This window comes from Bison bison, unplaced genomic scaffold (assembly GCF_000754665.1).
Source record: "Bison bison bison isolate TAMUID 2011002044 unplaced genomic scaffold, Bison_UMD1.0 scf7180017864454, whole genome shotgun sequence".
NCBI lineage: Eukaryota > Metazoa > Chordata > Mammalia > Artiodactyla > Bovidae > Bison > Bison bison.
The window spans coordinates 494,364-518,133 of NW_011495016.1; the positions used below are offsets into that span (position 1 = coordinate 494,364).

At 40.0% G+C, this 23,770-nt stretch overlaps 1 protein-coding gene across 1 annotated transcript in view; it reads left to right on the plus strand.

Annotated features, from left to right (window-relative positions):
* GRM3 (glutamate receptor, metabotropic 3) overlaps positions 1 to 23,770 on the plus strand; it is a 255,445-nt gene that overhangs the window by 163,190 nt on the left and 68,485 nt on the right. The window contains exon 3 of the mRNA XM_010859121.1: positions 11,990 to 12,845. Within this exon, the coding sequence (XP_010857423.1) occupies positions 11,990 to 12,845 (856 nt within the window). The remainder of the gene's footprint in view (positions 1 to 11,989; positions 12,846 to 23,770) is intronic.

Genomic DNA, 23,770 nt, shown 5'->3' on the forward strand with positions numbered 1-23,770 from the left:
ACAATAGGGACAACATCTTCAAAAATTATATGCCAAAAATAGACCAGGTTTACTTGCCAAGTGGTCAGAATGGCAAAGCATATTGAGACATTTGCCGTCACTTATTAGGGTCAAATTGGCAGGGCGTGCATCCCAGGGACTAGCAGGTCCCTACCAGGCACTGTGTCTCCACTTTGGGTGGCTGCCATTAGGTTCACAATGAGGCCTCAGATAATACAAACCAGGCAATTAAGCTCTCCCAGTGTGGAAAACAGATGTGATGGAACACATAATCTATAATTTGTTCAGGATTTTTCTCCAAAAAGTAACCTTCCATCAAAGCAAAAAGGACATATGTGCATTAAGCATACATTACCTATATTGACACAGTAGTTTTAAGGAATATCATTTATACAAGATTTAAGAAATGTGACAATAAATGTAAGCTGGTGTCATCCAGTGAACTTCAGCTGCTATCAGAGTTCACTTAACTGAATCTCTGCTTTTATTTCTACCTGCAAGAAACTGCTTATGCCCTTTTTCTGAGATGCTTCCAGGAATTTAAAAGTTCTTTAGCCTTTTTATAGTCTCCAATGATGAACATTATTTATGACCTGCTTCTTTTCAAGAAGATTTCAAGGTGACCCGTAATGACACAAACAGGAGAACAAATTAAGACATGAGTACTTAAGTAATTACTACCAACCGAATAAATGGTTTTAATGAACTCGGGTTTTATTTTTTAACTTCCAATCTTGACCTTTCTACTATTAACTTATTAACTGCTATTAGGATTACAAGGTCCCTGGCCTTCAACACCTCACAGCCTGAGTCAGAATGAGTATGTTGTCCATCTGATTACCCTTCCCTGACTTTTTCTTTTCAAGCTGGATGTCATCCACTGTGGCCTGCTTAGAACATAACTTTTGTCATGTCATTCCTTTATTTAAACTTTGTAATGTCTTTTTATCTCTTAAAGAATAAAAATCAAAATCTTTATCATAGCATGTGAAATACTTAGCAGTCCAGGCACAATCCTTTAATTCTTCCTCATCCTACTAATCCCTAGAGGGCACTGGGTACCCTGATAACACTGAATAATCTGCTACTGATAAGGCAGAAGTGAATTTGCCCATCTCTGCCTTTGTGCTCATCTTTCTGCCTGAAAACTTCCTTTCCCTTCCTCTGCTTGGTAAACATTCACTCGGTCTTCAGGATCAAGTCTAAGTGTTACCTCTACACGGGAACCCACCATGACTCACTTGAACCTGCTCCTTCACCTGTGTTTTGGTATATGTACATGTATCTCCAAATTTTATCCTTAGTATGCTTCTTTGTCTCCCACAAGACTACACCTTCCTAGAAGACAGTGGGGGTACATTGCTCATCTTAGGACAATATAAATTTGAGCATAGTGTCTTGTAACATCAATGTCGATTGGTTTGCTGAATGAATGACTGCTGGATCAGCCATTCCCACCACCTCTTTCATTTTTTGAACATTTACTAAGTGCCAGCTGGTGAGTTAAGTGCTTCACAAGTATTAGCACTTCATCCTTAAATAACTTCACAAGCCAGAGACTACTTATTCCCTTTTTACAAAAGAAGAGACTGAAGCTTAAGGAATTAAAATAACTTAACTAAACCAATAACTTACAAAACTAAACTCAAGCAGCTAGTGAGAGAATGGGCTGGTATTCCACTGCTGGCCTATTTGATGCCAATCCTATGCACTGAATGGTTACCCTACTTGCTTATATGCCTGACAGTTCTGTTGAAGTGATGAACGTTTAACAGAAACCCATGAATAGCATAGTTTTATTTACTACAAATAATATGGTATATAGCCCTCTGTCCTAAACTATTGCAAAGGATCTCAGAAATAAATAAAAATCACTTTTTAAAAATTAAGCTACAGTCCTTAGCTCTTCCTACCCATCCTCAACAGTTTCGGACTTCAGTTAACAGTAGAAAAGGATAGGAGTGTCTTTTTTAATCAACAGGACTAAATTTATCACATTATGTTATACAAGTGACTTCAGGGGCCACAGAAAAGTATGGATTTGTTCAACTTGTGGCTTTGTTAAATCCTCAAGAGGCACTGTAAAAAATCAATATCCAAGGCACAAAAGGATGTGTTTTTAACAGGTCTTTTGCTGTCAAGTCATCCTTGAAGTCATCTTTTTGCAGGTGTCACTGGCAAACACTAACACACACCAGACAAGATATGCCATAGACTTTCTGATCTTATTGTTACAGACTGCAACTCAGACTCATTCAATCCCATGATTTCTCTTAAAAATTAATTCACGAGGGGAAAAGGAGTAAAGAGCAGATACAGGCTGATACAGTAGGCAACATGTCATCTTGTTTCCCTTCTAAGTATCTGCTAAGACTAGTTGGAAACAAGTCATTCCTGAGACAGTGCCTTGTTAGAAAGGGAGCAAGACAGACCCTTGTCAAATGTGGGTTTCACGATGAGAAACCTGACATGTCTGATGATGCCAGTCTCCCAGGAAAATGTGATTCAAGGGACCCTACATGGTCTATATAGCACTTCAGCCTCAGTAATAAGGGATGAGAATGCCAAAATGGCTAACCTTGCTATTCATGAATTACTTAGTCACAAAGGAAGAAAATGAAAATGTCTGACAATACGGGTTACAAACCACAGGTGTTGAGTGCAAAGATTTCAGGAGAGAGAGAGACAGCAGTCAGAGTTACTCTAAGCCATTTATGAAGGTTTCCACCATGATTAAAGAGTCCTTTTCTGGAACATCCCTACAAAATCATCAGGACTCAGTCATACCATTAATGGGAATGGCAATACAAATCTTGGACTAGAGTGGCATGTAAGAATCAGTGACTTTTGCAGATTAAACTGAGAAAATTGGCATTTGCTATGCTCTGTTATATGACTTCCTAAATCCAGATTAATCTCTGACCCTCAAACATGGGCTGCAGTCAACTCATTTCATGCAAAACATTCCCAGATGTGCTGCAGGTAAAACAAACAAACAACAAAAAAAAATGACTAATCCTTTCTGCAATAACAATATGATTGGCATCCTGTATGGGCAGATAACTCATGTGATGGGAACAGCTTGAATTCCTCAGGCAGTTTCTCAACTACACACCACCTCCAGTTTCATTTTAAAATCCAAGCCAATCTGAGGTTTCTGAACAGCTAATAGTACAGCTTGATCATTCTCAATAGAAAGGTCACTGTGGTCTCATCCCATAACAACTTTGAGAACTGGCTTTATGTAATAACATGGGTTATAAGGTAGCAGATGGCTTAAAGTACAGTAGTCTTGTGGGCTTGCATATAATCACTTAATTAAAAGAATGAAACAAAGCATTCAGCACTGCATGTGTGATAAAACAATTAAAGGTGTAGCTTATTCTTAGAAAACAGCCCCAAAGTGATATGGAAACAACACTAAATGCAAAGGCAAACCCTTGGAGGTTATTATCAAGTCTCCTCATTCCCGGGACAGCACCAATGGCTTATTTTTCAAATGCACACAGTTCAGCTTTGTAGATAGCACTTTTCTTGGGAAGTAATAATTTGATGCCTCTTTACCATCTGGACTTGTTATAGCTAAGCACAGGTCCCCGTAAAAACCAGCTATTGTTGTCCCCATCAGCACAGCCTCAGAAGATAATAACCACGAACTTTCTGAAAAGAATCCTCATCACGGGCAATCACATTAGTAGGACACTTACTTCTACTGACTCTAGACCTACATCTGCCCTTTTGTCCTCTGTTGAATAAAATGTCTGGCATTGTGTCACCACAGAAGGCATGAAGGTCATGTTTAAAATGGGTATGTCATAGCCCTTATATGTGGACTTTAGAAAGAAAAGATACAAGTGGACTTACTTACAAAACAGAAAGCGACAGACTTAAAGAAATGAAATTGTGGTTGCCGGGGGGAAGGGATAGTTAGAAAGTCTGGGATGGACATGTACACACTGCTATATTTAAAATGGACAACCAACAAGGACCTATGGATAGCATATGGAACTCTGCTCAATGTTATGTGCCAGGCTGGATGGAAGCGGGATTGGGGGAAGAATGGATACATGTATTATGTGTGGCTGAGTCCCTTCACTGTTTACCTGAAACTACCACAACACTGGTAATCAGCCATACCCCAATACAAAATAAAAGTTAAAAGTTTGGGGAAAAAGAATATGTATCTCAGTGAAACTATAAAATAAAATGGGTATGTCATGGATGTCCTGAATGGGAAGAGTGACCACAGGATGTGGAGGCTCACGGTGACTGACATTTCTAATTCATGTTCCCTTTTTTCACAACCTCAAAGAATAGATTACCCCAGCTCTTTCCCAAAGCTTACACTCTTTTATCCCTATGATCAGAGCATCACTGAAATGAAGCATGACACCGAGAATTCTAAAGACTTCCCATAACTTGCTAAAAAAAAATGCCAGGAGAAATAAAACTCCCAAATAAATTGGTCTTTAACTCAAAATTCTCAACAGCAAATGAGGATGGTTTGGATACCTACAGGAGCCTGACTCCATAGTCAGCTATTGATTATTGGAAAAACATTCCCAAGAAAGAATAAGAACAGAGCAACTGATGTGAGTGCTGAGGGTTTGGCTGCTTACGTATCTGTACACAATGCATTAGTCTGCAGAAAAATCTTACCTTATGAGCAGACCTTAGTATGGGTTCAGTTGACGAAGACTTCCCTTAGGTATATGTTTATCTGATTCCTACTTTAGGTTTATATGGTTTGAGGACTAAGGCTCCATGATAAGGCCTTTAGTCTGTTTTCCTTAAGATAAAAAGGCACCTTTGTAGCCCAAGGAAATTGGTGCAATAACCAGATCCAGTTGGCATTATACTGACTTCCTTTTGTATACTCCTAATTAGTTACACAGAGATACTCTGGAGAAATTTTGGTTTTAACAGTATGAAAACCTTAGCTTCAGCTACCTTAAGGTCTAAGCCAATTGTCTATGTATCATCTCACTTTGGAGAAAACTTGACAATGGTTAGCGAAGGATCTACAATGCACAGAATATTGTTTATAGATAGTGTTTGAGAGGAGCTTTACATTGCTTACTGGGGTAGTTAGTTTTGGGGGGGGCGGTTCCCACAGAAACGTATTATTGCAATTAGAAAAGGTCACGTGGAAGTGAAGCAAACTATCCACTCACTCATCAGCTCATTTATTTAACAAATAATACAGCGCACAGGCTTCCCAGGGAGCACAAGTGGTAAAGAACCTGCCTGCCAATATAGGAAAGACATAAGAGATGTGGGATTGATCCCTGGGTCACGAAGATCCTCTGGATGAGGGCATGGCAACCCACTCCAGTATTCTTGCCTGGAAAATCCCCTGGACAGAGGAGCCTGGCGGGCTACAGTTCGTAGGGTCACAAAGAGTCGGACACGACTGAAGCGACTTAGCACACACACACATGCGCATGGCACACGTCTTTACTCCACAAGGCATCGAGGGAACAGAAATTAACAATGCACATTCCCTGGCCTTCAGAGTTTTCATTCCAGTAGAGGAATTAGTGAATGATCTAGAAGTCACCATACATTTTGATTAGTGCCATGAGGGAAATAAATAAAGGAGTGACAGTCTCAGAAGATGGGTGTGCAACTCAGCCTGAAGTAACTTCTCAGAGAAGGGGCCCTTGAATGGATTCACTGAGCAGACAAGGGGTAAAAGTCATTTTAAGCACAGGGAACAACATAGGCAAAGGCACATAGATTTGAGGACACAGTACATGGGAGAAACTAGATAGTTCATTGGGAGACAGAAATAATAGGGAAATAGTAGCAGACATTCAACATTATATACCATTGGTTGTTGGACAGCTATTGCCAGTGACGGCCATCCTGGGGCTTCTCTGATGGCTCAGCAGGTAAAGAATCCGCCTGCAGTAGAGGAGACACAGGAGACACGGATTCAATCCCTGGGTTGGAAAGGGCATGGCAACCCACTTTAGTATTCTTGCCTGGAGAATCCCATGGAGAGAGGAGCTTGGAGGGCTACAGTCCATGGGGTAGCAAAGAGTTGGATGTGACTGAGCGACTAACACTTTCACTAAAACTGCAAAAATGAAACAAAGGCAGAACTACTAATTCAAACCATCACATCTGCTGGAAAACATAACAGTAGCTGGTCAAGCCCAGCATCTTTAGTATTTCTCAAATCAAAAAAAAAAAAAAAGTCCATACATTTGTGGCTTGAGAGGTTGCACTGAAAACATTGCACTGCCTAGTCCAGGATAAGTTCAAACCACCCAGAAAGTGGATACTCCTCAGGTGTTTGAACACTGAACATAAAACTACAGTACACTATGTGCAGAAAAGGCTTCTAGGAAATCTGGATGCAGTCTTTCAGGCATTAGGAAACAACGTGTTTCCTACATAAATCATAAAGCCAAACTTGGTAATGATACGTATAACTTGAAGCTTTCAAACTCCCAGCTGAAATGACCCCTGGTTTCTCAGACCACTGTTTTTACCTCTGTAGATGGTCAGGCAGTAAACAAACATCTACAGAATTATCTCAAAGTACAGAACTGACAAATGAAAAAGTATATTTTTAATAATAGGGAATGACTACTCATGGTATTCCGGTCAAGGAGACAGTCCCTTAAGAAATGAAAATGGACAGACATATTATAACTTGAAATATATCATTGCTATACTGTAATGAGAGGAATTCCATATGGCAGAGGTTAAGAGCTTGAATTGCAGAATGAATTGAATAAGAGGAGAAGGAGACAATAGAAGATGAGATGGTTGAATGGCATAACCAACTCAATGGACGTAACTCTGAGCAAGCTCCGGGAGTTGGTGATGGACAGGGAAGCCTGGTGTGCTGCAGCCCAGGGGGTCGCAAAGAGTCAGACACAACTGAGCTACTGAACCAAACTGAACTGAGAAAGTAAGCGTAGTGTCAGACAGCTGGGACGCAAGATTCCCAGCTGCTCTGTGCCTCAGTTCCTCAATCTATAAAATGGGATAATGGTAGTATCAGCCTCATAAGATTGTTATGAGGATTAGAGGAGATAATACAGCTATAACAGTGGATCTAAAATTGAATCTAAAGAAAGCAAAGCACTTAATAATTCCTCTTTAACTTTAGCCACACTTGGATTCCTGGTGGATTTTTGCAACATTCAACTTGGCATCTATACCCTCATTTTCCCCTAGTTTTCTTATTTTTTCTTCACTTATATGTAATTTTAATGTAAATCCAGAAACATACATCTCTTCCCATGTAATATCACCCAATTGCCAGAAAAGAAGCCTAGTCCTTTGGAAAAATCAAGAAACTGGGCTCCACTCAGCTTTTTTGCTTATTGGTTGTATAAATTTTAGAAAGTCACTTCACTCTGTGAGCTTCAGTTTCCTCACCTATAAAGCAAAAAGCTTAGATTAGCTTCACAGCTCCTTCTAGCTCAAAAATGTAATGATCTCATAGCTTATTTATGTTTTTTCCAAAGTCACTGATAAAAATTTAATCTTACTTGGCCACCTCATATAGAATTTATTCCAAGCTATTCTATTTTAGTATATTTAAATTTTTATCCAATTCCTATCACTTTCCCCTTTTCATGAGAATCCAGGTAATGTCTCCAATACCTTGTTGAAGTCAGAGTTCATGGCTACAACTTCTCCCTAAATGGTCCAACTAATGTTGGAAGATTCTACTGAAATTCATTCTCAGTGAATCCATGCTGATTTCTAGCAACTTTTTTGTTCATTTCTAAATGCCTGCATGCTCTCTATAGGGAACTCTGAGAAAAAAAAATTACCAAAATATATCATGATTATTGATTTATATTTATTCCTGATTTATAGTTCCTGAACTTTCTCTTATTCTTCCCTTTTTATCCTCTGACAGTCCTCCCATTATTAATTTCTCAGAAATTATTAGTAGTAATTACTTGATTTAATCTGTGATTTCTTCCAGAATTCAGAACCGGAGGAAAACTTAATTGATTATGGACCCTTCTTGTGGTCTTCTCCCCGGCTTGGATGTGAGAGAACTTTTTCATATATTTGTATCACAATCTCCAGATTAGGAAACATTCTCACAAAGGCACATAAGGAGGCAGAAAGGACTAGGCAGTGTCTTGCTTTCACTCATTTAGAGCCAACTCTCCCAACCAGTGATTCGCTCCCTTCTTACCACAACTTCTCCTAAAATATAATTGAAAACCAATCATAGCAACAATCAGCATCAGTCCATTTTCACATTCTGTGCTTTATTCTTCCTGGTTCTCACAGGTTCGTGCCAGTCTTGTATATTGTCCCAGGCCTGCCCAAGGACTAACACACCTACAGGTTTCGTCTCTCTTGCTAGTTCTTTCAACACTCACATGGCTCAATGCAGCTTAGCCATCCAGTGGCTTCTTTGGAAATCTTGACTTGTCTGTCTTATTGAGACTATTCTGTATTATTTTAATTATTTTTTAAGTTTTCCTATTGCTCTTAAGCTATATATCTTTTTATTAGAGTTTCTAACCATGAAAAGTATCTCTCTACTTTTAAAGCAATTTTCCCTAAAGAATATAAGTAGATCTTTCTGCCCTTCCTCCACTCCTACTAACACTATAACTGGGTAACTTTCTTCCAAAAGTCCACATGATTTCTCCATCCTAAAATGATTCTTCTATTTTTAAAATGATGTCCAGTGTAGATGTTCTCTTACACCTTCATGTTTTCACAGAGGAAACCACATGGCCAGTAAAGCAAATCAAGAATGTTTCAGATGGCCGGTTTTATGGTAAAAGAAAGCTCCTAGTAGCAATTAAACCACAATACTGCTTCTGTTCCTCCCTCCTGTTCTTCCTACCTGGGTGCCCTTCTGTACTTCAGACCTCAGATTCACAGTCACACAGGAAACAGCAGACTCAAGGTTATGAGAGGGCAGCTACAGTCCTTCAGGTCAAAAGACCTGCTTCTAAATTGTAATTTTGCCTCTACTTTCTAATCCTATGATCACAAACAGAGTTCTTCATCTCAGTTTCTGCACTGCTACAATGGAGAAAACAACATTCATCATAAAAGGCAGTTGTGAACATCAAAGGAGAAAATACACATATAAACGCCCAGTACAGTAGTCACTGGCTTTACAACAGAATAACTAATTTTGAAAATGCACAAATCAAACTAAGAACTTTATTCTTCTCTAGAAGTCAGGCTGGAGAGGGTGAGACAGGGAAAGAAAATGAGATTTATAATCTGCTTATTTCTGTGGTGTTTAATTTTTATATTAAGCATTTTTACTCATGTAATCTAAGGAAATTAGTATTAAAATGAATGGTTCACCATGACAAAAGGCCTCCAACGCTTTGTTCTATCATTCATTTGCATTACATGTGTTTCAAAAATGTAAATGTAACTCTTAACATCATCCTCTGACTATATGATTGCTCCATGCTATTTAAGAGGTAATACAATTGAGATTACACTTTAGTAGAGTTCCATTCTCATGTTTAGCTCACTAAATGTGCCTCCTTTTTCTAAAGTAGGCTGTAGTCTCATTAAAACACTCATACACAAGCTATTGTATTATTGAAGTAGAATTGATTTACAAAGTTGTGTTAGCTTCAGGTGTACAACAAAGTGATTCAGATATATAGATAGATACATATTTTTATATATCTATATATATTCCTTCAGATTCTTTTCCATTATAGATTATTACAAGATATTGAATACAGTTCCTTGTGCTACACAGTAGATCCTTATTGTTTATTTTGTACATAATCATTTGTATATCAGATAACTACTCATAAAATGATAGCAATCGCTGCAGTTGTATTCTAACCGACACCTATCCAAACCTGCTACAATTGTGCCCCTTCCTACCCAGAGAATCTTCTCCATATCGCTATCATTCTATGCCCAGTTCACTCTCTTGTACGTCTGCCTTGTTTGTAAATTGTTCTCAGATATCCTGGAGAGGTAGACATGGAGCCACAGGATCCTATTCATCAAAGGACAAGAACTTTTTCTTTACTCATATCCCTCTAGGAGAAGGAGGTTTCAACAGTTTAGGATTCTTCCGCTGTGGTTCCTAGCTGCCAGAAATTATGTCTACGGGCATTTTTCAGGTCCTTTCATTCTCTGCCTCCCTGAAGGGTTCAGATCCTGATGAACAGAACTTGAAGATTAGAAAACTGTAGCATCCAGAAGAGATGGTCTCTCCAATGTCATCCAAAGTCTCCATAATCAAGCCAAGTCCGTGCACAGACAGGGGTCTCATCACAGTCTGCCACAGTGCTACTTACATTCGAAAGAAGCCAGGTACTCAGTACAGAAGTGATGACAGTACTGGCTCAGTGCCATCGCAATCAGGCTGAGTAAACAACCAGCACTCCCATGTTCAAATGAATCAGGAGAGTCCATTTTGTTCAGGGTCTCTAGCCCTGAGAAAAAATAAATGGCATACTAGCCTTCATCCACCCACTTACCCATTCACTCACCTCTATTCCCCAAAATTCACTCACATCCTAGTATATATACATATATTAAAAGTCAAGATGCAAAAAAGATCTGGATCCTAAATTTGCATTATGTTGCGTGCAAAGTGCCAGATTTTCTTGCTGTTCTATTCGTAGTTACACGAGAGGTACCATGATTTGCAAAGATATAGAAAACATTTTTGATAGCTCTGGGCTATATCAAGTATTGGTTTTAGTAGCAGGCCAGATCTCTGAGAACATGCTGTGTGGCTGTGTATGAATATGGCTGTTGGTTTCCACTGCCAGATGAAATGATGATTAACCAGGACTCAGCTGTCAGTTGTTTGATGTTACTTGTGCTCTTTGCTAACAGCTGCCTACTTCAAGCTGTGCTTCCTACATGTCAAACATAAACCCGAAACCGCAACTTTCAGAAGGGAAATTTCAAAGTTCTCATCGAGTATGTTGGAATAGTCAACATTGTTTCCAATTAAAGTCTACTTAGTATATTATGTAACTAAAATCATTGTAAAGATAGAAATGTTCAGAATATGTGAGGTAGCCAGGAAAAACAAAAACTTATTAGATTTACATACAATCTGCATATATATTTTAAAATGTATAAACTTCACAAATACTCTATGCATAAAATGTTCCTTGATATGCTGTTTCCTTTTTTATTCTGTAATAAATAAGAAGTGAAATATTATTCCAAGGTAAATTATAAGAAATGTACATTATTTATTCAGAATAATCTTTAAACATTTTAAAGTAAATAGTTCTTTATTGACAAGGTCAACACTCCCTAATTTGCTTTTTAATCAAAAATATCATAAAAATAGCATTTGTATGCTTGGGCTATGTATAATCCAAGCAGAAACAAAATGTTAAAAAGGTGAAGAAAATGTTGGTCAAGCTCTTTAAGGTTAGAAAGGCATATGCCTAAGCTTGGGGTGGGCCAAAAAGAATGGATTTTTTTTTTTTTTGGCTTAACCTAGATAATAAGTGTCTAATTTGGACTGTCCATGTGGCATACAGTTCCCAAATTAAATTCTTTCAGAGACTGCCTTTTTTAGCAAAAGAGGGGGAAGTGAGAATTAGACAACACCCAGGCTCTTTCTGTACAACCACAGCCAAGTTTGTCTAAAAACCGAATTTGGCTAATTCACTGTAGTTCATTGTTAGACTCAGTTATAAGAGGGCTCCAGAAACTTAAAGCAGCCCCCATTCACACCTGAACAGAACTGAGTCTGTTCCAGGATGTAGTATAAAGTCTAGGAGAGACAGAAACATGCCCTTCTCATTTCTCTTTGTCTTTTCCCAACACTTGAATTACCTGCTTGGAACCTCTTTCCTAATTCCCCAAATATAGTGTCCAGGAATGCAGCTGGCAAAGCGTCCAGAACAGCTTAGCAGTCTGGAGTTGCAAAGGGAGCTGGGCTTTACCCAGTATGTTTCATCTTTCCTGTGCAGTCAGTTACCTCCAGATTTCTAAAAAAATGGTACCTGCCTTGTCTCCCTCCCTCCCCCAGGTGGCAAACCTGCTGAGGCTCTTCCAGATCCCACAGATAAGCTACGCATCCACCAGCGCCAAACTCAGCGACAAATCGCGCTATGATTACTTTGCCAGGACCGTGCCCCCCGATTTCTACCAGGCCAAAGCCATGGCCGAGATCTTGCGTTTCTTCAACTGGACCTACGTGTCCACCGTGGCCTCGGAGGGCGACTATGGAGAGACGGGGATCGAAGCCTTCGAGCAGGAAGCCCGCCTGCGCAACATCTGCATCGCCACTGCGGAGAAGGTGGGCCGCTCCAACATCCGCAAATCCTACGACAGCGTGATCCGCGAGCTGCTGCAAAAGCCCAACGCGCGCGTTGTGGTCCTCTTCATGCGCAGCGACGACTCCCGGGAGCTCATTGCCGCTGCCAGCCGCGCCAACGCCTCTTTCACCTGGGTGGCCAGCGACGGCTGGGGTGCGCAGGAGAGCATCATCAAGGGCAGCGAGCACGTGGCCTATGGCGCCATCACCCTGGAGCTGGCCTCGCAGCCCGTCCGCCAGTTCGATCGCTACTTCCAGAGCCTCAACCCCTACAACAACCACCGCAACCCCTGGTTCCGGGACTTCTGGGAGCAGAAGTTCCAGTGCAGCCTCCAGAACAAGCACAACCACCGGCGTCCTTGTGACAAGCATCTGGCCATCGACAGCAGCAACTATGAGCAGGAATCCAAGATTATGTTCGTGGTGAATGCAGTGTATGCCATGGCCCATGCCCTGCACAAAATGCAGCGTACGCTTTGCCCCAACACCACCAAGCTCTGCGACGCCATGAAGATCCTGGATGGGAAGAAGCTGTACAAGGATTACTTGCTAAAGATCAATTTCACAGGTAAGCAAGAAGCCTTTAATCAATTTTCTTCTATGATGCCTATAAATAGTGGAATCAAAGAGGAATCAAATACCTCTGCCCCAACCCAGAAATCTTTGTTTCAGAGCCACCCAAGCGATTCAAACTGAAATATTCCAAGATGCAATATGATGGGTTTTTTATGTCGGTTACTTATTTTCTTGTGAATATCTTGGCTGGTACACCACATGAGATTGAAGACCCCCTAGGCTGGACTGACCTGCGGTAGCTGCCTAGATGTGGGCTATGCCACATTTGCTCTCTTTCTTGTGATTAGCTGTGGGATATGACACCTGCACAATGAGCATTTAATCTTCTTTAGCAGAACTGACAACTCTCTAAGGAACATGAACTTCCAAGCTTTCCTTCTGGGTGATTTGAGCAAAAGAGTCTCATAACTTTCACAGTGGGGGTGAGAAAAAAAAAGTCACTCTTTTTCCAGAGCCTAATTAGGGAAGGAAAGAGAAAAACACTCAGAGCATGGTGATTCCAGGCATTCGAATTTATATCTTCTGCTGTACAGCAGCATTTCCATGTCAGTATTAAGAGTTGTGGATTTTTCTCAGATTATCTTATGAAATGAAATGTTTTCCTGGGAGCTTGACTTTAAGCAAACTGAAAACTGATGGAAGTCATTCTGATATAGAAGTGAACATCCAGAGGTGTGTTCAAAGTGGCTTTTGCTGCTCTATTTGTTTATAAATATGGTCTATACATTTCTCAATATAGCACTGTGTTTTAACGTACTGCTAACATATTAAAAAAAACACATCTTTAGAATTGCATGCTCTTCTACAGTGCATGCGATATCATTGCATTAAGGTACCAGTTCTGGGGAATTTTGCTTAAACCTAAGTCATAAAGTGGTAAGTAATATTACTGAGTACAAAAGATTTTGATGCCAAAAATATTCCAATGAGAGAACACTTTCATTTGTCTAAGTTGCTAATCATCTCCCATGCCACTAGTGCGTCATTCTAGTCTGCAGAGTCTGTTTCAATTGATTTATCATCCAAGGCATGAAAGTTTTTATGCTCAAATCATATTATCAGTGAAGCAAGTAGCAATTCTCACTTTTCCCTTATAGATAATCACTCAGAAGTCAAATGGACTGAAAAAAATCAATGGTAGTACTGAAAGAAGACCCCAAGACAACTGGCTTCTAGTCCAGAACTCTCACCCCTACTTTAGCCCAGAAAATAAGCACCAAAATTATCAGCCTGCATTTTTGCACATCCTTTCTTCATTCTACACAGAGAGAGCCAAAAGTGGCTAAAATTAATTATGTCAGCATTCGCTCCTATTCATCTGATGGATACCATCTCTTAACATTAGAACAGGCACTGAAAATGGTAAAGATGAAGCCTTTCCTGTGCCCTGTATTCCCACAGGTGTATTCCATATAAGAGCATGTGTGTGTGTGTGATATACATGTATACACGTCCAGGATTGATCTCAAAATCCTGGATCAGTTCGCACTGATGACTCCAGAATATAAGAATGGACCACAGAGTCAGTAAAAAAAAAAGAAAAAAAAAAAAGGACTATCTTTAGACATAAATGAACTCTCAGATTATAAATAGCATCTACAATGCACTTAATTCTTAAAGCTGAATAAGATAAGCAACTTCCTTCCCTTTCAGACTACCCTTGGGGTAATCATTCATCTTTATGCATCACAAGTATTAATTAACTCTATTATTCTAGTTTGTTACTCCTTGGTATGCAAATATACAAATATATCCACTCATTAACAGCTAATAGAATGAAAACTCTTGGATTTCAGAGAGCCTTTGCAAAGTTTTTTTTGTAACCAAAATATTTTCCTTGATTTCACTGATTGAGTCTTAAATGGCAAAGAAAAATGAAGAAATAAGGCTATTATTTGGATAAATGAAACAACAGGATCTTCTTTTTGTCTGCCTTGTTCAATTACTGGCTTTGAGTCTACAATTTAGTTTGGCTGTGGAGACCTGACCACAAAGTGCTATTTTCGCCTTCTCAATTTGCTCGACATTACTACTAGTCACTCTCCATCTCTGAAGAGAATAGCAGGGTGAAAAACAGATTCACATTACAGAAAAGAGAGGGAATTTAGACCAGCTACCAGGCACATATGCATAGCAGCAAGACTTGGGCAAGAAAATGCCTTACTATGAGAGGATCCTGAGATGCTGAACTAGCTAAATATGTCTGTTGGAAGAATAAGGTAACCTAGTAAACTCCTGAAAAGTACATCTGTTTTACATTTTTTGGAAATAGTCTCTCTGATTCTCTAACTTGAATACTGAGGCAGTGGATTAGGCACAATAGTGAACACCTCAGCAAACATTGCACAGTCTTCTCTTGGATCAAATGGTCCTCATGCACCCATCTGCTTGTTCTCAGTGCGTCTACTCCAGGATTCTTCTGGCAGACAGTTGTAGTCAATCCCCTTAGAGCCCTAGTCCTCACAGGATGGAAGCTCTAAGCCTCCTGAGACTACTCCTCTGTTCCTGGGTATATTCCTACTAACTAGTTCCAATACTGGCCACTATGAGTATTCCTTAAAGTTAACCAACTGTGAATATATCTTTTACAAAAGAGATTTTTGCAAAACTATGTATGCTGTGTTAAAAAGACTTCTAAATAGTGAGTCCTCCTGGCATAAGATTTAGTGACTTTCTACCTCTCTAGACTCATCTTCTGCCACACACCCAGCATTCACCCTTCCTTTCATTAAGACTACTTTTAGATCACCATGAACATCATGCCTTTCTTTATGCCTTTGTGCCCTCTGTATATGCTATATCCTCTACCTGGAACATGCTCACCCCATCCCCTTCTGTCAGGTCTAGCCCCTTTACTTATTCCATCCTAACTGCTACTACCCTGGTCCAAGCTGCCAACACCCACCTCCAACCCATCCACAGCACAGCAGCCAGGATGACCTTTTACAGTGTTCAGTTCAGTTCAGTCACTCAGTCGTGTCCGACTCCTTAGGACCTCATGGACTGCAGCACGCCAGGCCTCCCTTTCCATCACCAACTCACAGAGTTTACTCAAACTCATGTCCATTGAGTTGGTGATGCCATCCAACCATCTCATCCTGTCGTCCCCTTCTCCTCCCACCTTCAATCTTTCCCAGCATCAGGGGCTTTTCAGATGTGTCAGTTCTTCGCATCAGGTGGCCAAGCTATTGGAGTTTCAGCTTCAGCAGCAATCCTTCCAATGAATATTCATGGTTGGTTTCCTTTAGGATGGACTGGTTGGAACTCTTTGCTGTCCAAAGGACTCTCAAGAGTCTTCTCCAACACCACAGTTCAAAAGCATCAATTCTTTGGCCCTCAGCTTTCTTTATAGTTCAACTCTCACATCCATACACGACCACTGGAAAAACCATAGCCTTGACTAGACAGACCTTTGTTAGCAAAGTAATATCTCTGCTTTTTAATATGCTGTCTAGGTTGGTCATAACTTTCCTTCCAAGGAGTAAGTGTCTTTTAATTTCATGGCTGCAATCACCATCTACAGTGATTTTGGAGCCCAGAAAAATAAAGTCAGCCACTGTTTCCATTGTTTTCCCACCTATTTGCCATGAAGTGATGGGACCAGATACCATGATCTTAGTTTTCTGAATACTGAGTTGTAAGCCAACTTTTTCACTCTCCTCTTTCACTTTCATCAAGAGGCTCTTTAGTTCTTCTTCACTTTCTGCCATAAGGGTGGTGTCATTCTGAGGTTATTGAAATTTCTCCTGGCAATCTTGATTCCTGTTTGTGCTTCATCCAGTCCAGCATTTCTCATGATGTACTCTGCATATAAGTTAAATAAGCAGCGTGAAAATATACAGCCTTGATGTACTGTTTTTCCTATTCAGAACCAATCTGTTGTTGCATGTCCAGTTCTAACTGTTGCTTCTTGACCTGCATATAGATTTCTCAGGAGGCAGGTCAGGTGGTCTGATATTCCCATCTCTTGAAGAATTTTCCACAGTTTGTTGTGACCCACACAGTCAAAGGCTTTAGCATAGTCAATAAAGCAGAAGTAGATGTTTTTCGAAACTGTCTTGCTTTTTCGATGATCCAACAGATGTTGGCAATTTGATCTCTGGTTCTCTGTCTTTTCTAAATCCAGCTTGAACATCTGGAAGTTCATGGTTCATGTACTGCTGAAGCCTGGCTTGGAAAATTTTGAGCATTAATTTGCTAGTGTGTGAGATGAGTGCAATTGTGCAGTAGTTTGAGCATTCTTTGGCATTGCCTTTCTTTGGGATTGGAATGAAAGTCAGAGGAAGTCACTCCTGTACTCAAAACCTCTTAGAGAGTCTCCGCATGTCGCTCACAGTCAAAGTCAAACTTCTAACAGTGTTCTACAAAATCCAACCTAGTTGGCCCACCCTGGCTCCAGCATCCCTTTTACTGCTGCTCCCCTGCCATCATCTGTTACCTTCCTCTCTTGCTCACTTCACTCCAGCCAGCCTTGTTTCCAAACTTAGGGCTTTTCCACTCCCAATTCCCTCTGCCTGGTAAAGCCCTTTCCCCAGACATCCCTATAGCTAATTTATTCCCTTACTTCCATCGGGCTTTCCTTAAATTCTAGTTTCTTATTGAGGCCCACCTGGCAATGCTTCTTAAGATGGCAATGCCCCCAGTCCCTACCACATGTGCCCCTGTTTCCCTTTAACCTGTTCTACATTTTTTTTCACTCTATTATTTTTTCACCTTCTCTTTTATGGATAATATTTACATTTTCATGTTTATTCTTTATTGCTTGATCTTTGCACTTGAATATAAACTCCTGAAAACAGAAATTATTATCAGTTTTATTCACTGCAGTAGCCCCAGCATAATAAGTGTTCAGTAAATATTTGTTGATTATGACTAGCACTTAACGCCCATATTTGTGTTTCCTTCTCTGTCTCCATTACTAGATTGTGAACTTTTTCAACGCAGAAAACATATGTTCCATCTCTGATCTCAAATACACAACACATTTACTGGTATAGAGTGCAAAATATATTAGTGTTTACCAAAGGAATATGGGATGAGAAAGATAATCAATAGCTTTATAATGTGATTCTTTTTTGTGAAAATTAAATGTATATTTTTTCATTAACAAATGAATTTCAAGAAAAGTTTATGACTTCTAGAATGACTGGCTTTTTTTTTTTTTAACCTAAGCACTGTCCATTGGTTCTATCTTTGTATTTGAGGCAAATTTAAAACCAAAGAGCATCAGCACTGGATCTGGGATTTGTTCCTGTTTTATATATGAAGCCCCATAACTGAAAGTAATTTGCCCAAGATCATCATCTTCGTAGTGGCAAGGAGCAAAGTTGAAATCCAGGTCATCAGACCTGCTTTTATACATACACGGGAACTCTGGGAAGTTGGGGACATTGATCCCAAACACCTAACACAGTGACTAACACATGCTCACTGTTTATTAATGGAGTGCTTATTAAAGGAATAAAAGACAGTCGGTCAATAAGTTCGAAATACGCTTCTTCTTGCTCTCCTTTTCATTATACCCTTAATGCCCCTGGATCACTTTCTCAATTATTTGGAGCTAAGGTTATTCATAAAACAGCCAAACTTTGGAAGCTGAGCCTTAAACCTTAGGATATTAAAAGAAAAAAAAAAAAAAAAAGCTTCAAAGTATTCTTTTATTAGTAAAATTTTTTCCATCTGAAAGAGCCATGTCATGTTGAATTTTAAAATAAATATTTAAATCAGAATTATGTTTGGTGGCAGGAGACTTTTCCAAATCATTTTGAGTAAACTTCCATGCACTCATCATATAAAAAGAGAGCTTAAACTCACCAATCAGATAAAAACAGAGGAGACAGAGAGGGCTATGAAACAGTTGAAGAAATGCAATGTCACTGTCATTTTGTATGTTCGTGGTCTGGTACAATGCCTCTCACTTTTTATTATGAGACGAGCTCCAGAAAATGGAATAGACTAAAACCACAGAGTTCCAAAAGGCCTTCCTCAAAGAGAACCATACTTTTATTCCTCACCTGACAGAGGTGGAAATTCAGGATGTCAGCATTGTGATCTTCACTTACTGAAACACCTAGAAGTGAACACAACTGTCAGGGTGACGTGGTAACTAGAGTACACCCAGTTCAGAAGAAAGCATTCCCACCTACTGTGCACACTGCCTGGGTTCTCCAAGGCACAGCCAGTGTGAGGATACCTTATCTTGGGAATAACACTCATAGCATTCCTTTGTGTGATTCACAAGCCTGGGCTAAAATGTTCGAGAATGGAAAAACTGAGAATTTTACACAGTAGGAAACTGATCCAAGATCATAGAAAAAATAGGTGGTAGAACAAATCCTCAAGGTCCTGATGTAGCCATGGATTCCAGCTGAAGTTTAGACTTTAGTCCAGGTCCTGGGGACCCAGCAGTAAACAAGACAGCTGGAGTTCCAACTCTGTGAAGCTTACACCAACAGCCAGTCCCCAGAACATCCTCAAAATATAGAAGCAGGATTAGTGAGGCTGCATAAAAAAGAATGAAATAATGCCATTTGCAGCAAGATGGATGGACCTAGAGGTTGTCATACTAAGTGAAATAACTCAGAGAAAGACAAATATATGATACCACTAATATGTGAAATATTAAAAAATGATACAAACGTACTTATTTACAAAATAGAAACAGAAAACAAAGGTGCGGTTACCAAAGGGGAAAGGTGGGAGGGAAGGGATAAATTAGGAGGTTGGAAGTAACATATACACATATTAATACATGTGAAATAGATGACCAACAAGCACCTACTGTACAGCAGAAGGAACTCTACTTAATATTCTATAATAGCCAATAGGGAAAAGAATCTGACAGAGGATACATACATGTATATGTATGACTGAATCGCTTTGCTATACACCTGAAACTAACATAACATTGTACATCAACTGTACTTCAATATAAACAATTTTTTTAAAGAATTAGTGGTTCTGCAATAGTATTCTTGTCTGGAGAATTCCATGGAGGAGCCTGGCAGGCTACAGTCAGTAGGGCTGCAAAGAGTCAGACACGACTGAAGCAACTTAGCACGCACACACACGTTAAGTTTTGTGTTCTATTTGGTTTTGAGTTTTGTTTTGGATTGGAAAATCATTGTGTATCTCATCCCCAGAATAAATCTAAATTCACTGAAGAAATCTTACTCCCAAGACTTGAATTATAAGCAAAGAAGGCAGCTCCTTGTTAGTACCGGACCTGGTAATCAACAATGGGCTGAAGAGTAGAACACACAGCTGTGAAGGGTTTTTGTTCATTTGTTTGTTAGTTGCTTTTCCCTTTCTCTCTCTCTTTGTGGCACACTTGTCTCCTGGTACCAGCCAAGAGACAGACTCCTGAGATCAGAGGGGCCTGGAGCTCACAGAGATGGTCTAGCTCTGTTCTTATGTTTACAATTCTCCAAACCTAAAAGAGGAGCAGAGGCAGAAAATGGGTAGTCCAGCCTCACAGCCCCATTCAGCTCCGCATCTGACTCAGCCGGTAGGTAGAATGTTCACTCCTGTTGGGAGCTGTAATCACAGAGCACAGGCCAGGAAGGGCAGGTTTTCTGGGACACTGCACTCTTAAGGAATATGTGTGAGCTGGCCCCAACCCAGCAAGGCTCTCCTCTTGAAAAGTCCAGGGCCATCCAAGGCACAGCAAGGAAGCCAAAATGGTAATGGCCACATCTTTAGATGAATGGGCTTTGAAGTTCCTGAAAGAGCAAACTGCTCTTGATCTTGCTTCCTCCCCTGGAACTTTTATAGTTCCCACAAAAGCACAGAAACTTGTTCCAGCTCTGCTGATCAAAAGCATTTGCAAAATGTAAAGATAAATATCCTGTACTTTTTTTTTGCCCCCTTTTCTCTCTGGTCAGCTTCCTGGGGTCACCAGAATAAGATCTAAACCCCCAAAGGACACTGCTCACGTAGTTACTTATTTGTTTATACATCGTGCATCTGTGCTTTGGTCGCCTAGAAGCTTGAGAAATGACTCTCATTTTAAGGTCACACAGTGGAGAACAGGAGCCTCTAGAAAACCTAATTTGCCACTTTGGCCTGAGCTTTCTGCTGCTGCTGCTTGTTATTATGATCATATGGTTGTTATTATTATTACCATGATTATTTCATAATGCTTACTTTTTCTCAATCCATTTGAAGAGCCATCCTGTCAATGAAGCAGAAAAACATTATCATCCCCAATAAAATGGATTTTACCATCTTGCTAATTGGAAAAAAATAATACGATGAATGTGTTATTTCTTCTATGTGTCCAGACTCTGGGACACTGTGGTGTATTTACAAGGACATTACAGTAAAGGTGTCTGGAGACTGAAGAAAATATTCAGACCATTTTTAAAAATATATAATCAACATATCCTTCAAAAATAAACTTAGCCTACAATCCTAACTTTCAGGATACCCAGGGAGCGCCTTTTATGGGAAGTTCCCCAGAGCTGGGTTTAGTAAAACTTCTAGGAACCTAGCAAAATTCTCCTAATGCCTAAGCAGTGAGCACAGCTTCTGTAGGTGATGGGAGCTGATGTTCTGAGCTGAGGAGTAAGCACTGAGGAGGCTGGCTAAGGGACTCAAGGACTGGTCACTCTTCTAACCACTCTCTTTTTTTTTTTAACTGTTCATTTTATATTGGAGTATAGTTGATAAGGCAATGGCAACCCACTCCAGTATTCTTGCCTGGAGAATCCCTTGGACAGAGGAGCCTGGTGGGCTGCTGTCCATGGGGTCGCACAGAGTCCGACACGACTGAAGCGACTCAGCATGCCTGCATGCATTGGAGAAGGAAATGGCAACCCACTCCAGTGTTCTTGCCTGGAGAATCCCTTGGACAAAGGAGTCTGGTGGGCTGCCGTCTATGGGGTTGCACAGAGTCGGACACGACTGAGGTGACTTAGCAGCAGCAGCAGCAGCATAGTTCATTAACAAAGGGGTGATAGTTTCAGGTGTACCACAAAATGATTCAGTTACACATATACATGTATCTATTCTTTTTCAAATTCTTTTGTCATTTAGGTTGTTACATAATATAACTGGGGTCATGTATCTTTTCAGACCATATTTTTCTCCAGATATATGCCCAGGAATGGAATTTCAGGATCATATGATAACTCTATTTCTAGTTTTTTAAGGAACTTCCATTCTATTTTCCATAGTGATTGTACCAGTTGACTTCCCTCCAATGGTATAGGAGGGTGACCTCCCTCTTACTTTAAATACTTAACAGATGTCCACTGTATATTTAGTCACTATATATGACATCACCCGGCAAGATTACATAGTAATTCTTCACATTTTCCCCCAAATACCTAGCATTAAACCCGAGGTAATGTAGACACTCCACTTGGGTGTGTTTCATTTCAAAACTATGATAGCTAAATAATTCATTTCGCTAAGATAAATTGGAATTTGAAAAGGTGGCAGAGTCCCCAGAACTTATAGTGCTAAATAACATTTCAGAATATTCAAGTATTTAATTCCGTCCAAAAACTATTAACAATTTTACTAGCACAGAATCAACCCTATATTAAATTTGCACAATAACATCACAAATACAAGCTTATCCACAAACTAAGCCACTGACCCTAGTATGATTAGATGTTCTAAGACTGACCATTAATATTTTTGTTTATTATTTTAAAAAATCAAGCTTATTGCAATATAATTGACATACCACATTTTGCAAGTGTAAAGTGTGCAACATGTTGACACATTTATATGCTACAAAGTAATTACCATTATAGCCTTGGCTAACATCTCCATCCCATTACAGAATTACCATTACATTTCTGTGGTGAGAACATTTAAGAACTGTTCTCTTTGCAACTTTCAAGTATGTAATACAGTTTTATTGGCTATAATCACCATGTTTTACATTCAGTTCATTTCAGTTGCTCAGTCGTGTCCGACTCTTTGCGACCCCATGAATTGCAGCACGCCAGGCCTCCCTGTCCATCACCAACTACCGGAGTTGACCCAAACTCATGTCCATCGAGTCAGTGATGCCATCCAGCCATCTCATCCTCTGTCGTCCCCTTCTCCTCCTGCCCTCAATCCCTCCCAGCATCAGAGTCTTTTCCAATGAGTCAACTCTTCGCATGAGGTGGCCAAAGTACTGGAGTTTCAGCTTCAACATCATTCCTTCCAATGAACACCCAGGACTGATCTCCTTTAGGATGGACTGGTTGGATCTCCTTGCAGTCCAAGGGACTCTCCAGAGTCTTCTCCAACACCACAGTTCAAAAGCATAAATTCTTCAGCGCTCAGCTTTCTTCACAGTCCAACTCTCACATCCATACATGACCACAGGAAAAACCATAGCCTTGACTAGATAGACCTTTGTTGGCAAAGTAATGTCTCTGCTTTTCAATATGCTATCTAGGTTGCTCATAACTTTCCTTCCAAGGAGTAAGCGTTTTTTAATGTCATTGCTGCAGTCACCATCTGCAGTGATTTTGGAGCCCCAAAAAATAAAGTCTGACACTGTTTCCACTGTTTCCCCATCTATTTGCCATGAAGTGATGGGACCGGATACCATGATCTTAGTTTTCTGAATGTTGAGCTTTAAGCCAAGTTTTTCCACTCTCTGCTTTCACGTCCATCAAGTGGCTTTTTAGTTCCTCTTCACTTTCTGCCATAAAGGTGGTGTCATCTGCATATCTGAGGTTATTGATATTTCTCCTGGAAATCTTGATTCCAGCTTGTGCTTCATCCAGCCCAGCGTTTCTCATGATGTACTCTGCATATAAGTTAAATAAGCAGGATGACAATATACAGCCTTGACATACACCTTTTCCTATTTGGAACCAGTCTGTTGTTCCATGTCCAGTTCTAACTGTTGCTTCCTGACCTGCATATAGGTTTCTCAAGAGGCAGGTCAGGTGGTCTGGTATTCCC